This window comes from Misgurnus anguillicaudatus, chromosome 2 (assembly GCF_027580225.2).
Source record: "Misgurnus anguillicaudatus chromosome 2, ASM2758022v2, whole genome shotgun sequence".
Taxonomy (NCBI): domain Eukaryota; kingdom Metazoa; phylum Chordata; class Actinopteri; order Cypriniformes; family Cobitidae; genus Misgurnus; species Misgurnus anguillicaudatus.
In genome coordinates, this window is record NC_073338.2 from 29,091,625 (window position 1) to 29,108,043 (window position 16,419).

Consider the following 16,419-nt stretch of genomic DNA (forward strand, 5'->3'; position numbering starts at 1 on the left):
GAGAAGAAATTATGTTTTTTGAGGATAAACATCCAGGATTTTTCTCATTTTAATGGACTTTAATGGACCCCAACACTTAACAGTTTCAACAGAGTTTTTAAATGACTTTAAACAATCCCAAACGAGGCATAAGGGTCTTATCTAGTGAAACAATTGTCATTTTTGGTAAGAAAAATAAAAAATATGCACTTTTAAACCACAACTTCTCGTCTTCCTCCCGTCCTGTGATGTGCCAGCACGACCTCACGCAATATTTCATCACCTCAAGAGGTCATGGAAGACGTATGCGAAACTACGCCCCAGTGTTTACAAGTGTGGAGAAAAAGGACCGTTCTGACGTTGTTGTATGTGGAATGATACTAATAACTGTCTTTGTGTCAGTTTATTGTTTAAAATGGTCCGCAAATGTGCGTTTCATATGTGTAACACGTGACCTTTTCACGGCATTATGTGAGGTCGTGCTGGCGCGTCACAAGACCGGAGGTTTAAAAGTGCATATTTTTTATTTTTCTTGCCAAAAATGACAATCATTTTGCTAGATAAGACCCTTATGCCTCATTTGAGATTGTTAAGAGTCCTTTGAAACTGCAATTTTAAACTGATAAGTGTTGGTGTCTATTAAAGTCCATTAAAATTAGAAAAATCCTGGAATGTTTTCCTCAAAAAACATAATTTCTTCTCGACTGAACAAAGAAAGACGTCAACATTTTGGATGACATGGTGGTGAGTAAATTTTCTGGATTTCTATTTTTAAGAAAATGGACTAATCCTTTAAATTGTGTGACTTGGTCAGAATATAGAAATGTGGGCACGAGGGATTTCAGGAATGTGTTTATAGGACACAAACCATTTTATTGAGTTAAATTGTGATAACTTTGTGTAGGGTGAGTAGTGAAGCGTGTCTAGAGAGCCAGTCGGAGATGGAATCTGCACAGCCAAACGATGATGCGAGCCTGCCGTCCACTAGCCAAGAGCCCACGTCCAGCTCTGCAGGTACCACACATCTCGCAGTAATTTATGCTTACATAGAAACAGTGTGATTTGTCTTATGCGTCACTCTGTATTATTTCTCATTTTAGACACCAGTTGCACCAGTACAGGACCGGTCAAACCTGCAAGTCGGCTCATTCCCCAGCATCAGCTGCCCAGGAGAAACCAGCTCATCAGAAGAGGTTAGCACTGATTAACCAATCACGTCACCTCTCCAGATCACATGCAGTACACCCCATTTACTCCACATCACATACAACACAGACTACAAATGTTTTTAAGCTTTTCTGATTTTAATGAAGCAAAGGATTATTGAAATGCATATACAAAAGCTTTACTCAATGACAATTTGTATTGGTTCATGAAAATGTGGATGTTTTTGTGGAAACTTAAAGATTTGTTTACAAATGTGCATCTCTCTCTAACTCAAGGCTCTCAATTGTTTCCTGCAGGTGATGGTTTTCCTCGCGGAGGTCGGGGTCGAGGTCTCAACAGGGGCACTCCCATTTAAATCCATCTGACTTTACAGCGTCTGCCCAGCAGAAACGCTGATCACTCACCCCACAATCAACCCAGTGTTTAATTCGTTCTTAATATTTTATTTCATCAGAGCTTTAAAGCAATTGATTAATTTTGTTATTTTGTACTTTGTGAGTAATTACGCTGACGCTATGTTCATTAGTTTTGCAAATAAATGAAGAAATGTGTCTTGATGTGCAGCTGGTTAGTGTTGATCTTTCAGGGACAGTCGAGCCAGCTTCTGATCTCATTCTGCTGGGAGGAACTGCTGGCTGGAGCTGCCAAAGTAGGCAGATCACCAGTGATCTTAATGTTGTAGACTCTCGCTGTAAATCACAGAGATGCGGTATTATTTCACTAACACTCCAGTGTTTTTTTTCACTGTAGGTCTATATTTTTGCAAACTAAATAAACAATGTTCTGTTGATTCCAATACTGAACTAGTATTAGCAAACAAAAATTGCAACACTACAATAAGGTTGTACTAGTAAACATTAGTAACTAACATGAACAATATCATTTTCAGCATTTACGAATTCTTGTTAATGTTAGTTCATGGTGCATTAAAGGGATAGTTCACCCAAAAATTCTGTCATTTACTCACTCTCATGTTGTTACAAACCCACATAAATGTCTTTGTTCTGATAAACATGAAGTAAGATATTTTGAGAAATGTTTGTAACCAAACCGTTTGTGGACCCAATTCACTTCCATAGTAGGAAAAAAGAATACTATGGAAGTAAATAGGGTCCACGAACGGTTTGGTTACAAACATTCCTTAAAATATCTTACTTTGTGTTTTTCAGAACAAAGAAATGTATGTGGGTTTGTAACAACATGACATTGAGTAAACGACATGATTTTCATTTTTGGCTGCACTATCCCTTTAACTAATGTTAACAGTTTAAACCTTTGCTTTTAATAAAATATAAGTAAATGCTAAAATGGACATGATATAAGATTAATAAATGCTGTAGAAGTATTGTTCATGTTAGCGAATGCAAAAAATCTGTAACATTTATAAAAAATATATAAAAACAGTTGGTGAATATAAAACAAATGTAAAGTAAAGCCAAAATGTTAAAATAATTTTGTTTGTGAAAATGTATTGCCAATACTATTCTATTTTCAAAGTGTATTTTTATGAAAATACATGAAATACTTCTCCATCACGCAAAAACATAGTCACTTACGCCATGAGATAACAAAGTAATCGAAACCCTCTGTCTTTCTGGAGTTAGGCACAGACACAGCTGAAGTCACTGGGGTGGGGAAACCCTTCCATTTGAGGCTAATGTTGATCTCGCCTGATAACTGGTTCCCTGTTAACAGAGGCATTTATTTAGTTTATTAGCCTTAACCACACTGTAACTACTGCTTTAAAAATCTGATATAACACCCAACTACCTAAAAATATCTCCCACCATCACACTACCTGCTTGTCTTGCTCGCCGAATCTTGGCGTAGACTGAGTCTTTGCTTCTCTTTCCAGGGCAAGTAGGTCCACTTCCAGGTGGATAAGAGAATTTCTGAACAACACCTCCTGAAAACACAAGGTTTAACATTCTCAGTTGAGCAGTGTGTATAGTAACTACATAACTAATAGTTAAGGGGGAAAGAGAAATCTAGTTGGCACCTTTCTTAAAAAAGTACACAATCTCGGTCCTCTTCCGAAATGCTGGGATAGACAAAGCAGCAGTGATCTCACCAGTGAGCCCACCAAAGTCCTTAGACACTGATCGAGGAGATCCAGACTCCATGACACCATTCTCAAAAACCCAGTAGTTTTCACCCTTACAAGAGAAAGAGTTCAGACAAAATAATTACAATAATGTCAATGACCTTCATTGAAATCATCATTGAAATAAAATAATAGTTTAACACCATCAACATGCTGGATAGAGAGATATTACATATTGTATAAATTGTGGTTCAATTTTAGGCCTGGCTTATATTACCATGCACGAAAAACTATTAGCAGTTCACATGAATTCATTGTTAATACATTAAAACCCCTTAACTGACACAAATCCCTTTTGAGTGAGGGGTAAAACTGTGATGCACACATTTAAATAATTATAACTCCAGTATTTTTTTGGTCTAGAAGCCTAATCTTGGTCTTGTTTTAATGAAGACAATTTAAGGTTATTCACAGAGGTGTCTGAAGGTGAAATTTAAATAAAAAAAGTTATAGCAGTTAAAATAAATTTTAATAAATAAAAATAATGCACTAACACTGATTTAATAAATAAAATTATACAAATTTAAATTTTTCACAAAAGTAATAATATAAACATGAAGTCTCAAGTAGTTGTGATCCAAATTCCAGGATAAAATCACAAAAATTAGGTTTTTGTCACACTTTTTTGGTGGTTTTACCAACAACGGCCACTAGGTGTCATTGGTTTGTTGCATACTCTTGTCACAAATGAATAAATTCCTACTATTATTAATGCAAAATGATATGAAGAGTTTCGTTGCAAAACGAGATAAATCCATTTTTTTACATTTTTGTCAAACATGTTTAATATTATGTTATCATGTTATTATTTTGTTTTATGGTGCTACTTAGCTGTATTTTTTAAGTTATGAAGGTTTAAATCAAAACAAACCAACTGCAGTTGAATTGATATTAATTGGAATGCACAACCAAAAAACGAGATTTCTGAAGAATTAAAAAAAACTGTGGTTATCTCGTTTTGCAATGAAACTCTTCATATATAGTTTGTCAAAATTTTTGAAGATTAATAATAGGATATAGTGTTATGAATAAATAATAATTAATATGTAGGGCTGCATAACAACTAATCACAACTAATTGTTTGCAGAATAAAAGTTTTTGTGTATCATGTATAATAATTATGTACATATAAATACACACACATGCATGTATATATTTTAAAAATATTTACATGTGTATATACATTTTTATATTTATATATAATTTATATTGTACATGAATACTTAATATATTCAAATATATGCATTTGTGTGTGTTTATATATAAATAATTACCATACACAATGCACACACATATATGATGCAAACAAAAAGATTTATTCTGCAAACGATTAGTTGCGATTAGTTTTTATGCAGCCCTATCCTATGGGAGGGAGGTCATGTAACCAAAAAACTGTCACTACATTATTTCTATCATCAGATGATCTTGAAATATGAAAACTACATTCTGAGAGCTTTCCAATGATATATAGTTTGTCAAGATTGTTTAGGTTTAAAGTAGGCTTTTAGTGTTATAAAAATGTAAAAAAAATTGACCTACCTGTGGGCCCGTGACCTTTTAGAAACTGACTCTCACTACGTCATAATTCTCCCAAAATGGTGATGAAATATGAAAACGGCACTCTTTGAGCTTTTTAAATGATATATAGTTTGTCATGATTGGATAAGAATTAACATACAAAACACAGTAAATGTAGGCGTCCCGCTGGTGGGACAGTGACATTTCGCAGGATATAAAAGTTTTGAGGCACCCTCTTTTCAAAACTGTATCAATTACTCTTCCTACATAATTGATTTTATAAAACACTGTTAAAATATGTATTCTAGAGGCTTAGACCTTTCCAATGATAGTGTGTCGTGATAGATAAAAAGATGACTTGTTATTAGTTAATAATTAGTTCATGCCTTAACTCATAATTAGTTCATATTTAAGTAAGTATTAATTCATTCAGGTATTTATTATGAATTATGGACCCTTATAATAAAGTGTAACCTTACTGTTTAATGCTGTTCACAAAAATGCTTTGAAGATCAAATAATAATTGTCAGCCCTCCACAATAATGCTGCAGACTCTCTTTTAAAAACATAAAGGTTTTGTTTGTCAGTACCTTGATGATGTAGGTTTTCCCCTGACAGTTGCAGCGTGTGAAGGCAGTGTCTATAGGGGACGGGATGCCGAGCTCTTCTGTGATGTTACGAGCAGGACCGACTCTTCTGGTCTTGGGATTCAGCAGCCAAAAGTAGTGACCTGGGATGGGGATCACATTGCTTAATCACTTTGCAAGGTTAATGTCTTTGTGACCACTCAAACAAAAACGAAACAGCATATGTGACCCTGTCTGTAAAAATCCAGGCTGTAGTCTCATAATATTAATTCAGAGCGTAAAAGTTTGATATCACTCATTGTTTTTACATTAACTTTTAATCTTTAACATGACCTTACTTAGTCAGTATTAAAGATATCAAGGTTATATTTTCACAGAATGTTCTGTACATTATGTAGGATCATTTTATGTAGAAAGCGATCACAAAATGACTTTTTCGTGATTGGATTTCACAGGCAGAGTCACAAATAGAAAATATTACCTTTAAAAATAATGATGGTGCCGTTGAAGAGAGTTGCCAGCCCATCGATAGGAAGGCTGCTGCAGATGTCAGGGTTCAAACTTGCATCTTTAAAAAATGTTTTTTAATTTAAAACACACTAATGAAAGTCTTCAAATGCTACATGAATACATCAGGCATGTGCACAAATTCAGAAGTGCTGTTGCAGCTACAATACCTAATCCTGCAGGGGTGCTTGCGCCCATTGCCTGTGTGATGCCTTCAAGAGTACTATTGCCTTGTTCATTGATGGAGAGGGACGCCTGTACAGGAATAATTAGGGGTTGCCCGGAAGAAGGTCCAGAGGTTGGATCTAAGTCTGGTAGAGGGACTCCAGACGAATTGGAGCCGGTGGCTATAAAAATATTATATTTGTTAACCTCATAGACAATAAGGAAATGTTTAATTTTTATGAAGCTCAGTATGTCACCTGGTACGTCAGAAGGGGTCATGGGGGCAGAAATGCTGAGAGCGACTGGGACTCCGGCGAGGGCTGCTGGAGCGTCAGTTTGAGACATAAAGTTCAGAGCACTGGGCCCTATGATGGAAAAACACAACCACACACGTGCTGTACATGCAATCATACACAAATCTGCTGCACTTTAAACTTATATCTCTTACCATTTATCCGGAGATCTGGGCTTTGTTGGGTTGCGAGGCATGATGCCATACATTGGTCAGTATAGTCTGTAAAACAGTAAGATTCTTTATGGTTCTATCTTTTTGCTGACCCTCATGAATAAACAGTATTACCAGAAGGGGATAGTTTGCTTTCTTAGTTGATCTGTTTGATGGTTTAGAATGGTATACTTTACTGTAGCTAGGCAGGGAGAAGAGCTAAAACAAAACAAATCTTATAAACAGAAACTATTGAAGGGGGCATGGCATGAAAATCTGACTTTTTCCATGTTTAAGTGCTATGATTGGGTCCTCAGTGCTTCTATCAACCTAAAATGTGAAAAAGAACAACCCAGTAACTTAGTTTTGGTAAACCATTCTCTGAAAGCACATGAAAAAATAGGTAATTGAAATTTGGCTCCTCTTGTGATGTCATAAGGAGATCTTATTATAATAATACCGTCCCTTAATCTGCACCACAACACAGCCATTTAGTGCAGAGAGACAGAGAGAGAGAGAGAAAATAATTCACAGCGTAATTTAATTTCAATTGCAACAAACCACCATCATTGCGATCAGTGTTTGAATTTCAACAGCTCATTTGCATTTTAAAGGACACACCCAAAACGCCACATTTTTGCTCACACCTACAAAGTGTAAATTTTAACATTTTAATATAAATTATCTATATGGTATTTTGAGATAAAACTTCACATGTGTACTCTGTGGACACTAAAGATTTATTTTACATTTTAAAAAAGTCTTGTGACATGGCCCCTTTAAAAACTATTTTCCAGAAAACCGCTTTGAAAGGCTTCAGATTTGCACTCTTTGATGTTTTTGTCTTAAGTAGAGCAAAAAATGTAATTTACATTTACACATTTAGCAGACACCATAATATATCCAAAGCAACTTGTAATGCATTATCAAGTATACATTTTTTGTTATTATTAATATGTGAAGAGTTTCGTTGCAAAACGAGATAAATCCATTTTTTAACATTTTTGTCAAAACATGTTTATTATTATGTTATTATGTTATTATTTTGTTTTATGGTGCTTCTTAGCTGTATTTTTTAAGTTATGAAGGTTTAAATCAAAACAAACCAACTGCAGTTGCATTGAAATGAATTGGAATGCACAACCAAAAATCGAGATTTCTGAACAATTAAAAAAACGGTGGTTATCTCGTTTTGCAACGAAACTCTTCATGTGTTCCCCGGGTTCGAACTCATGACTTTTTGCGCTGCTAACGCAATGAAGTCTAACTTTTAAGGGGAGTGCTGAAAAGATCATACAACAATTATGAGAAGAATAGGTACACATTAACATAATACCTGTTGGTTTGTTAAGCATTGAGCTTCTTGCTGCTTGTGGATTGGAGAAAGCATCTAAAAAAGAAAAAAATTCAATCCGAAACTAAATTAAAATAGTAACAAAATCAGTCCTGTACTTTCAAATGAAAAGAAGTATTTGTTACCACACTGTGCGTGATAGTCAGAGCAGCAGGTGTTATAAAGGACACAGTCTGAATCACAGTTACACTCTCTTCCACGAAGGAACGCCTCTCCACACCGACCCCTGCATGAGCCACCTGTCAATTATATATATATAAACGGAATAATTGACGACGGGACGTTGAATTATTCAAAAATAATGCACACCCAAGCATTATTTTCAATTATAACACGGGGCTGTTAAATGCTTTATTCTGATAAATGTCTTAAAATAACCACCAGAGCAATGTCTGTGGTAACTGTGGTATAACAGGAATAATTGACAGGTTAGGTGTGCGTTTATCTGAAAATAATGCATACCCATGTAACATTTCTCAACATATCAGAATCAAGCATTCAACAGCCCTGTGGTATTTATTTATTACTTGAGAGAAACTCACTGGGATTAAAATCCCTTTTACAAGAGTGTCCTGGCCAAGATAGGCAGCCCAATTATTCAAACACACATATAACAATAAAACATATAAATAAATATAAATAAATACATTAGTAATGATACTAATGTTCAAAAAGACTGAAAACCCCTTTGATTTATATCAATAAATAAATACATTAGTAATGATACTAATGTTCAAAAACACTGAAAACCCCTTTGATTTGTCGAAAAAGGGTCTTACTGGTAGTGCAGACTTCTTCAAAATCCTTGCAGCATTCGCCGTAGACAAAACAGCTGTGGTCACAGTTGCAGATCTGGCTACGGGCGAACGGCTCGCCGCATCTGTCCCTGCAGCTGCCTGCACACAACAACACATGCTGACTTTAGTATTCAACCAGACCTCACCAAAAACTGAGAGATTCATAAAGAATCAGACTCACCTTGAGCAGCACAGAGTTGCAGGAGAACACAGAGCAGTGCCACGAGAGATGAAACCAGAGCGAATTCAGTCATGGTAATAACAGTCAGTCTCAAAAATCACAATGGATCGAAAAGCCTATATTCAAAAAAAGCATTGACTTTATCACAAAGCAATGAAGTTCTCATTTCTGTAAATCAACGATTTATTGTTAATGACATCTGCATAATAAGACTTACAGGGTAGAAGCGCCTTCCTGAACTCACCTTGTTTTGTCTTTGGCCACTGTTTCTTTTATATCAACCAGCAGCTGGATTTCTGCTGTTGGCCTGCAACTTGTTTAATTAACCACGGCAGCCCAATGAAAGCGTGATGATGTAAAGACTGAAGGATCAAACCTCCTACACACTTCAGACTACACCAGTGTGTCTGAAAAAGATGAGTCTGTGGCATTTATTAAAAAAAATATTTGGATCTCAATGTTCCTCATATATCAGAAATAGAATAAAATCATGTTTGACTACTTAATTCGTTTTTTATGCTTCTTAAGCTTTGGTTTAGATTTCAGTACGTCATATGTGCCCAAAATGAACTTTTTAATCACATTCTGAGAAACCAATACATATTGTAGCACATGTTGTCCTGCTTTATTCCCAGACTTTATTTACAGTAGTTGTCTCAGATGGCGCTTGACCTTTCAGAGTCTACCATGAAAAACGTTTTATTGCTCAGTGGTTACTCCTTTATACCTAAAGAGAAGTTTTCTTGTAGCATTGTGTTTGCAGTGTAAAGGTTGTGAGAGTTTGATCCAAGGAAAAATATTGGTAATTATATAATTGCAGGTACATCTGGTGTCCAAAGTAATTGTTTATTTCTCTGGTAACACTTTACCTAAAGGGGTGCTCACAAGACCTTCACAATCATGACACGACACGTGCCACGAACATGAAAGAGATTTTATGCACGTTGTCATTAAGTGTCATTCGTTGAATTTTGTAATTTTAATGCAAAGATGACATTGTTTTGTCTTTGTATGACAACTTGACATTAACCAATACATCATAACTTGATATTACCAAGACATAACTGACTTTTTACAAGTGATACAAATTTAATTTATCATTAAAATGTCATTAAGTGTTAATACTCTGTCATATAGTTTTATAACAGCGTTATGAATATTTTTCTTGACCTCAACTACAATGGTAAAAATATAAACTGTCATTTAAATGACATTAAGTGTTGATACTCTGTCAAACAGTTTTATATTAACAACATTAATATTTATCAGTTCATAATGTTTTTCCTCCATGTGTTTAACAAATAAAATCAATCATTCAATAATAATAATAATAATCATTAAAACTGATAAAATTATATTTTATTGCAATTGGAGACCAAATCACCTAAAATTAAATGAAAACAGTACAATAATGGGTTAAGCCACGCAGCGGTGGGTCCACATAACTGGAAAAACAGTTAATTACATTAAATTAATTAATTAAATCAATTAAATGTTTTTTCTTCTATGTCAGAAAATGTCAGAACCCTCTGTGTGAGGTAGAAAAAGTTCGGTTAGTTGTCAAGTTTTTATGTATTATGCACATACATAAAGTTAAGTATAATCTTTTGATATTTCTTTTGCATTTTGTTAAGGTATTTAAATTTATTTGACAAGTATTAACACTTAATGACATTTAAATGACAGTTTAATGTAATGTTAACCCATAAAGGAAGATTCTTAAGTTTGATAATTATTCTGCTATGTCATGTTTATGACAGATTTATGACAAGTTATGAAGTTTTGGTTTATGTAAAATTGTCATAACAAAGAAATTTCAAACAATATCATCTTTGCATTAAAAATGACATAATTGAACAAATGACGCTTAATGACAGCTGTCAAATGTGTATAAAATCTTCTTCATGTTCATGGCACGTGTCATGTCATGATTATGAAGGTGTCAAAGAAAAAGTGTGTTTGTATAACCAGGGGCCCATTTCAGAAAAGAGGTTATGTGAAAAATCTGAGTATGTTAACCCGAAAATGAGGGAAACTCTGGGATTTCAGAATGGGAGGTATGTTAGACCCGAGACAGCAGGGTAAGTCAAGCCTGTTTCAGAAGGAGCGGTAACTTATACTTAGGGTTATAGTCTGTTTCCAGGGTTACTTACTCTGTGAACCTAACCTGGTCGGGAGCAGGTTTATTCTGTAAACTCCAATTTTTTAATGAATACCGGTGTTTATCTCATTAGTTCATTTAGTACATTTATTCTTTGCACACATTTTTATTACGCACACTGTAAAACATTTTTTTGCTGTCTTTAAGTTATAATCAAATTGCCACTTTATATATTTTATAAATTACACAAAAATGTCAACTAAAATTTTAAACAATAAATTGAAATGACTTGTAAAGCTAATTTGATATGAGACCATCAGTGACTAAAATTTCATTTCCAAGGATCTTGTTGTAGTGCAGTATATCCCGTAGATTGCATTTATTTGTAGAAAGGTTTATTTGAGCGGCATAATTTTTCTTTGCAGTCATTTTAGATATACAGTATCAATACCAAATACATACAATACTCATCAGCCTTTGTGGCAATGCTCTTGCATTCGAACAGATGCCTTTACATTCCTTATGAATACACTCATCAGAGCCACTGTGCTCAGATCGGCAATCTGAGTTTGAATAACGTACTTATCCCGCAATAGTTAGTTTGTCTAGAACAAAGCATTCACATAACTCACTTGGGTAATATACTTATGCCGCAATAGTTAGCCTGTCTCGAAATAGGATTCTGTTTTTCTCTCCCTGTCTCGTCCTCGACCCCGAGGACAATGAGACAAACAGACCCAGTTCCTGATGCTGTGAAGTTCATCATACCACTGATCTATTGGCTGTCCTTCACCGTGATGCCCAGCCGATGCCTGACTAGCGACCACCGGCTGAACCAGTTTAATCCGCCTACCCGTTTCATATCCCTATTGTGTTATATATATAGGGTTTTTCCTCCTAGGTTTTTTTTCATCCCATGGAGAGTCAGCCAACATTGGCTTAACTTAGCACTTTCCTGTAAACGTTACATTGTTACTACACTCGCTTGTACGGTTTATTATTAGCCGCTGTATTCTGCTTCTTATATTATCTATTGATTTTTTGGTGTTTTCCCCCTATCTATGTAAAGCTGCTTTGAAACAATTAACAATTGTGAAAAGCGCTACATAAATAAAATTTAATTGAATTGAATCCTGGCTTGGTGTATTTCGGTTCTATTAATGACAAACATTTGTAAAGTTCGTAGCCTTTTATGTCAAAGTCTTATTCCTAATTTAAATTTTTAGCTGCTGTCATGTTCTTTTTGTCCATGGGTTTAACTCAGAGTTCAAGTTTTAACTCAGAGTTGGTTGAACCTTTTTACTGAAACAGGCCCCAGTTCGGTTACATGCTGTCAACACTGTTACTTTAGCTTGATACTATTTTGTACAACATAATCATCCTTTTCATTTATATAAGACACATTTTATAGGAAAACATTGTATGGTTATGGCCTGTAACATCTTGTGATACAAGAAAAAAGGAGTACCAAATTATTAGAATAATATAAACATTTGAAAAAGCAGATAATGACTTTGTACCTGGCCTGCAATTATTTACAGTTTTTCTCATTTGCTAAGAAACACTAAATGAGGATCCACTTGATCTTCATCATCACATTCTTGGCACAGCAGAAGTCTTCTCTTACAAATGCCATAACAATTTTTCATTTGTTTCACACATTTTTCATACCTTTGTCAAAACAGTTTGTCAAAGTTCCTTTTCTAACAAATAAAAAAACTAAATCCCAGAGAGAGCATAAGGTAGGTCTCAGAATATTAATGACATGTCTGAACAGAAAACCTTATGCCTTTCACTGTTGTGGACAAATATGCCAGTGGTGGGTGTCTCTGAGGCAATGTTTACTTTGTGAAGTGCATGACTAAAGCAGAGGTTTAAACTAATCACTGCAGTATGTCTGAGGGTGGAGCGAACCGCCTCTACATCTGAAAAACATCACTTAAAAAAAACACTGCCCACAAATAGGATGTTTTCCCTCTCACTTACGTTTGTTCACAGCACATGGTAATTTTATTGCAAAAGAAATATTACAACAGAGAGAAAAGCTGAAACATTTATTACATAGCGTAATAAAATTTTAATAAATAGTAGATTGTTAAATTTGGCTATTAAGAGGTGATTACTCTCCCATCCTTCTTTGCAATTTAGCTGTGTTTTCTTGCAGATTGAATAGTGACTGAACAATCGACTTCACATTACACTCATGTACATATACTTTTCAACCACACAAACATTCATCAAACACTCTATAAATCTGTCTTTGTCACGGTTTATGATCTGTTTTTGTGTGTTTTGTTACTTTGATTGTTGTCACCTGGACATTTCGTTAATTACTATCATCATCAACACCTAAAGAATTATTAGGAACACCTTTTCAATTTCTCAATAATGCAATGGTGTAATGGTGAAGGGGATGTTTTCTTGGCACACTTTAGGCCCCTTAGTGCCAACTGGGCATCGTTTAAATGCCACGGCCTACCTGAGCATTGTTTCTGACCATGTCCATCCATTTATTACCACCATGTACCTATTCTCTGATGGCTACTTCCAGCAGGATTAATGCACCTTGTCATAAAGCTCAAATAATTTCAAATTGGTTTCTTAAACATGACAAGTTCACTGTACTAAAATGGCCCCCACAGTCACCAGATCTCAACCATATAGAGCATCTTTGTGTTTTGGTGGAATGGGAGCTTCGTGCCATGGATGTGAATACAACAAACCTCCATCAACTTCAAGATGCTATCCTATCAATATGGGCCAACATTTCTAAAGAATGCTTTCAGCACCTTGTTGAATCAATGCCACGTAGAATTAAGGCAGTTCTGAAGGAGAAAGGGGGTCAAACCCAGTATTAGTATGGTGTTCCTAATAATCCTTTAGGTGAGTGTATATGCCTGTCTGTTGTCTGATCAGATGTGTTAGCATTGTCATTGAGTCCCTAGAGTTTTCGTATCTGTTCTTGTTTGCCTGCCTGCCTGTTGTTTTATTCGTTTAATGTTATTTGTAATAAATATATGCTATTGGTAACTTGCGTCTGCATACCTGTTCTACGTATCGTGACAGTCTTTATAAAATCAAGACTTGACACTCTTGGTAATTGAAATGATAAGTCTGTGTCAAGTTTACTTAGTGAGCCTGAAGACCATTACCCATAGAAAAGAAAGATCAGAAACGAGATCTGTTGAATACTGTATCTTTAAATAGGAATGAGGTTAAATAAAGACAGAGGTCTCTTAGGACTTACAGGGGCAGTTTCCAGGACAGGGTTTAGATTAATCCAGGACTAGACCTTAATTAGGACATTTAAATAGTTTTTATAAAAAAACAATACTGACATGCATCTTGAGACAAAACAAGGCACTGATATATGTTAAGATATAAGATATGTCAGTACAAGATGTTTTTAAATTAAGGCAGCTCAAACATGCGTTTTAGTCTGGGACTTTTTCAGTCACATCCACCACAAAATCAGACCAGTTTTTAAGACAATTAAAATGTATTTCATTGCTATTGTAAGCTTCCCTTTTAACCAAAAGTTACGAGGTGCAATAGGAGAACTGGTCCTCCTGGCTAAGCATTGTTTCTAACAAGGCCTTGCCTACTGAGAGACCGCTGACATTAGTTTAGCCTATGGTATTGTAAATTCTGTTAATATTGTCACGACAGGAATAAGGGAGAACCCAAACGCAGATGATGTAAAACATAAAACTGAGGATTTATTAAATAAACACAAAAACCCACGAGGGGGTAAAACAGAGGATAAATAAACCGTAGTGATGGAACACAGAACTGGGGAATAAACACTGGATACAAAAATAACAAAACAGACTCAGAGATATAATTCAGGTGCTCCGGAAGACGGGACAACACACACACACTGAATTAAGACGAACGAACGAGCACACGACAGAGAACGAGAGGGCATAATAAAGACACCACATCAATGGTGAACAGGTGAACATAATTAATTACGTAAGACACGAGTACGTAAGGGAGTAGGGTAAAAGTGACAAGACATTGGGAACACGTGCCACAAACACATGATGTGAAAACACGTGTCCCCACACAAAACACAATGCTGCCATGGCCTTGCCCTCTAACATCAGACCTGAAACATACACCAAGGTCAGGCAAGACCATGACAGCCACAAGACACTGGGAACACGTGGAAGCCACACATACAATATGACTCCACATGTCCCCACACAGAACATAGTACTGTCATGGTCTTGCCAGATACACTCAGACCTACATCTAGTACAAAAGATCTGGCAAGCCCATGACAAATATAGCTTTTTTATGTAATGGTCCAGCTGCAATCTTAAAGACTTCAGTGTTTCAATTTTATAGGTGTGTGGTTTACTTGATCTTGCTATAATTTCTTTATGCTTTTTACACTGCTGTTTATGGCATCTTTGCAAATTCCTTAATGTCAAAATCCTGCTCTTATATGTTTTTAATTCATTTAAGTGCCATTTCCATGTAAGATGTCTAAAAAAAATGGAATGTAAACTTGAATTAGAACATGCAGCTATTTGTTTATAACACCAATGTAATTATTCAGTATACATACATTATATTTATATTTATTATATATAATAAAATATATTTTTATACTTATTATACTTATTTTTATAGTATATTTTATATATGTTTTTATTTTATTTAAAGGAATATTCCATTTTCTTAAAAGAAAAATCCAGATAATTTACTCACCACCATGTCATCCAAAATGTTGATGTCTTTCTTTGTTCAGTCGAGAAGAATTATGTTTTTTGAGGAAAACATTGCAGGATTTTTCTCATTTTAATGGACTTTAATAGAGCATAATAGACGAAAAGTTGTGGTTTAAAAGAGCATATTTTTAATTTTTCTGGTCAAAAATGACAATCGTTTCGCTATATAAGACCCTTATGCCTCGTTTGGGATAATTTATAGACCTTTGAAACTCCGTTAAAAAAACCGTCAAGTGTTAAGTATTAAATGCTGGGCCCCATCAAAGTCCATCAAAATGAGAAAAATCCTGCAATGTTTTCGACATCAACATTTTGGATGACATGGTGGTGAGTAAATTATCTGGATTTTTCTTTTAAGAAAATGGAATATTCCTTTAAGTGCAATTTCCATGTAAGATTAATATGATACCTGTTATTTACCATATTAAATAACTACATGTTTAATAGTCAGACAAGCCCTATACAAATAAATGTGACTTACAGTGACATTTTGTAAATGTTTTTAAAATAAATGTTTTGTAATTGGTTGTTATTCATTATTAGTTACTTCTGAACTTTCAAGAAGTCATATATTTTCTCTATTGCAAGGGGATGCATTGCCACTAATGTTTACATTCACTCTAAAAATGGCTGGGTTATTTTTGACCCCCAAAGGGTAAATATTGGACAGAACACTTGCTGGTTTAAAAATTGACCTAATGCTGGGTTATTTTAACCCAAATGGGTTATTATAACCCATGGTTGCATAACAACAACCCATCATTGGGTCATTTTT

The 16,419-nt window shown here is 35.0% G+C and overlaps 2 protein-coding genes across 3 annotated transcripts in view; one reads left to right on the plus strand and one right to left on the minus strand.

Annotated features, from left to right (window-relative positions):
• The window catches only part of tpra (translocated promoter region a, nuclear basket protein), a 26,868-nt gene extending 25,165 nt beyond the window's left edge, over positions 1 to 1,703 (plus strand). The window contains exons 49-51 of the mRNA XM_073876393.1: positions 884 to 993; positions 1,080 to 1,172; positions 1,443 to 1,703. Of these exons, the coding sequence (XP_073732494.1) occupies positions 884 to 993; positions 1,080 to 1,172; positions 1,443 to 1,501 (262 nt within the window). The 3' untranslated portion in view covers positions 1,502 to 1,703. The remainder of the gene's footprint in view (positions 1 to 883; positions 994 to 1,079; positions 1,173 to 1,442) is intronic.
• prg4a (proteoglycan 4a) lies at positions 1,697 to 9,377 on the minus strand. Of its 2 annotated transcripts, none has more exons than XM_055202398.2 (14): positions 9,022 to 9,377; positions 8,805 to 8,920; positions 8,606 to 8,722; positions 7,952 to 8,065; positions 7,809 to 7,862; positions 6,476 to 6,541; positions 6,285 to 6,392; positions 6,033 to 6,209; positions 5,837 to 5,923; positions 5,359 to 5,498; positions 3,146 to 3,302; positions 2,945 to 3,052; positions 2,703 to 2,831; positions 1,697 to 1,835 (listed from the first exon to the last, which is right to left on the minus strand). In XM_055202398.2, the coding sequence occupies exons 2-14, from the start codon at positions 8,875 to 8,877 to the stop codon at positions 1,729 to 1,731; spliced, it is 1,437 nt and encodes a 478-aa protein (XP_055058373.2). In that variant the 5' UTR covers positions 8,878 to 8,920; positions 9,022 to 9,377; the 3' UTR covers positions 1,697 to 1,728. The 2 variants fall into 2 exon arrangements, with proteins under 2 accessions (XP_055058373.2, XP_055058372.2); XM_055202397.2 differs by having other exon boundaries at positions 9,049 to 9,376.
• Positions 9,378 to 16,419: the final 7,042 nt, after the last annotated feature.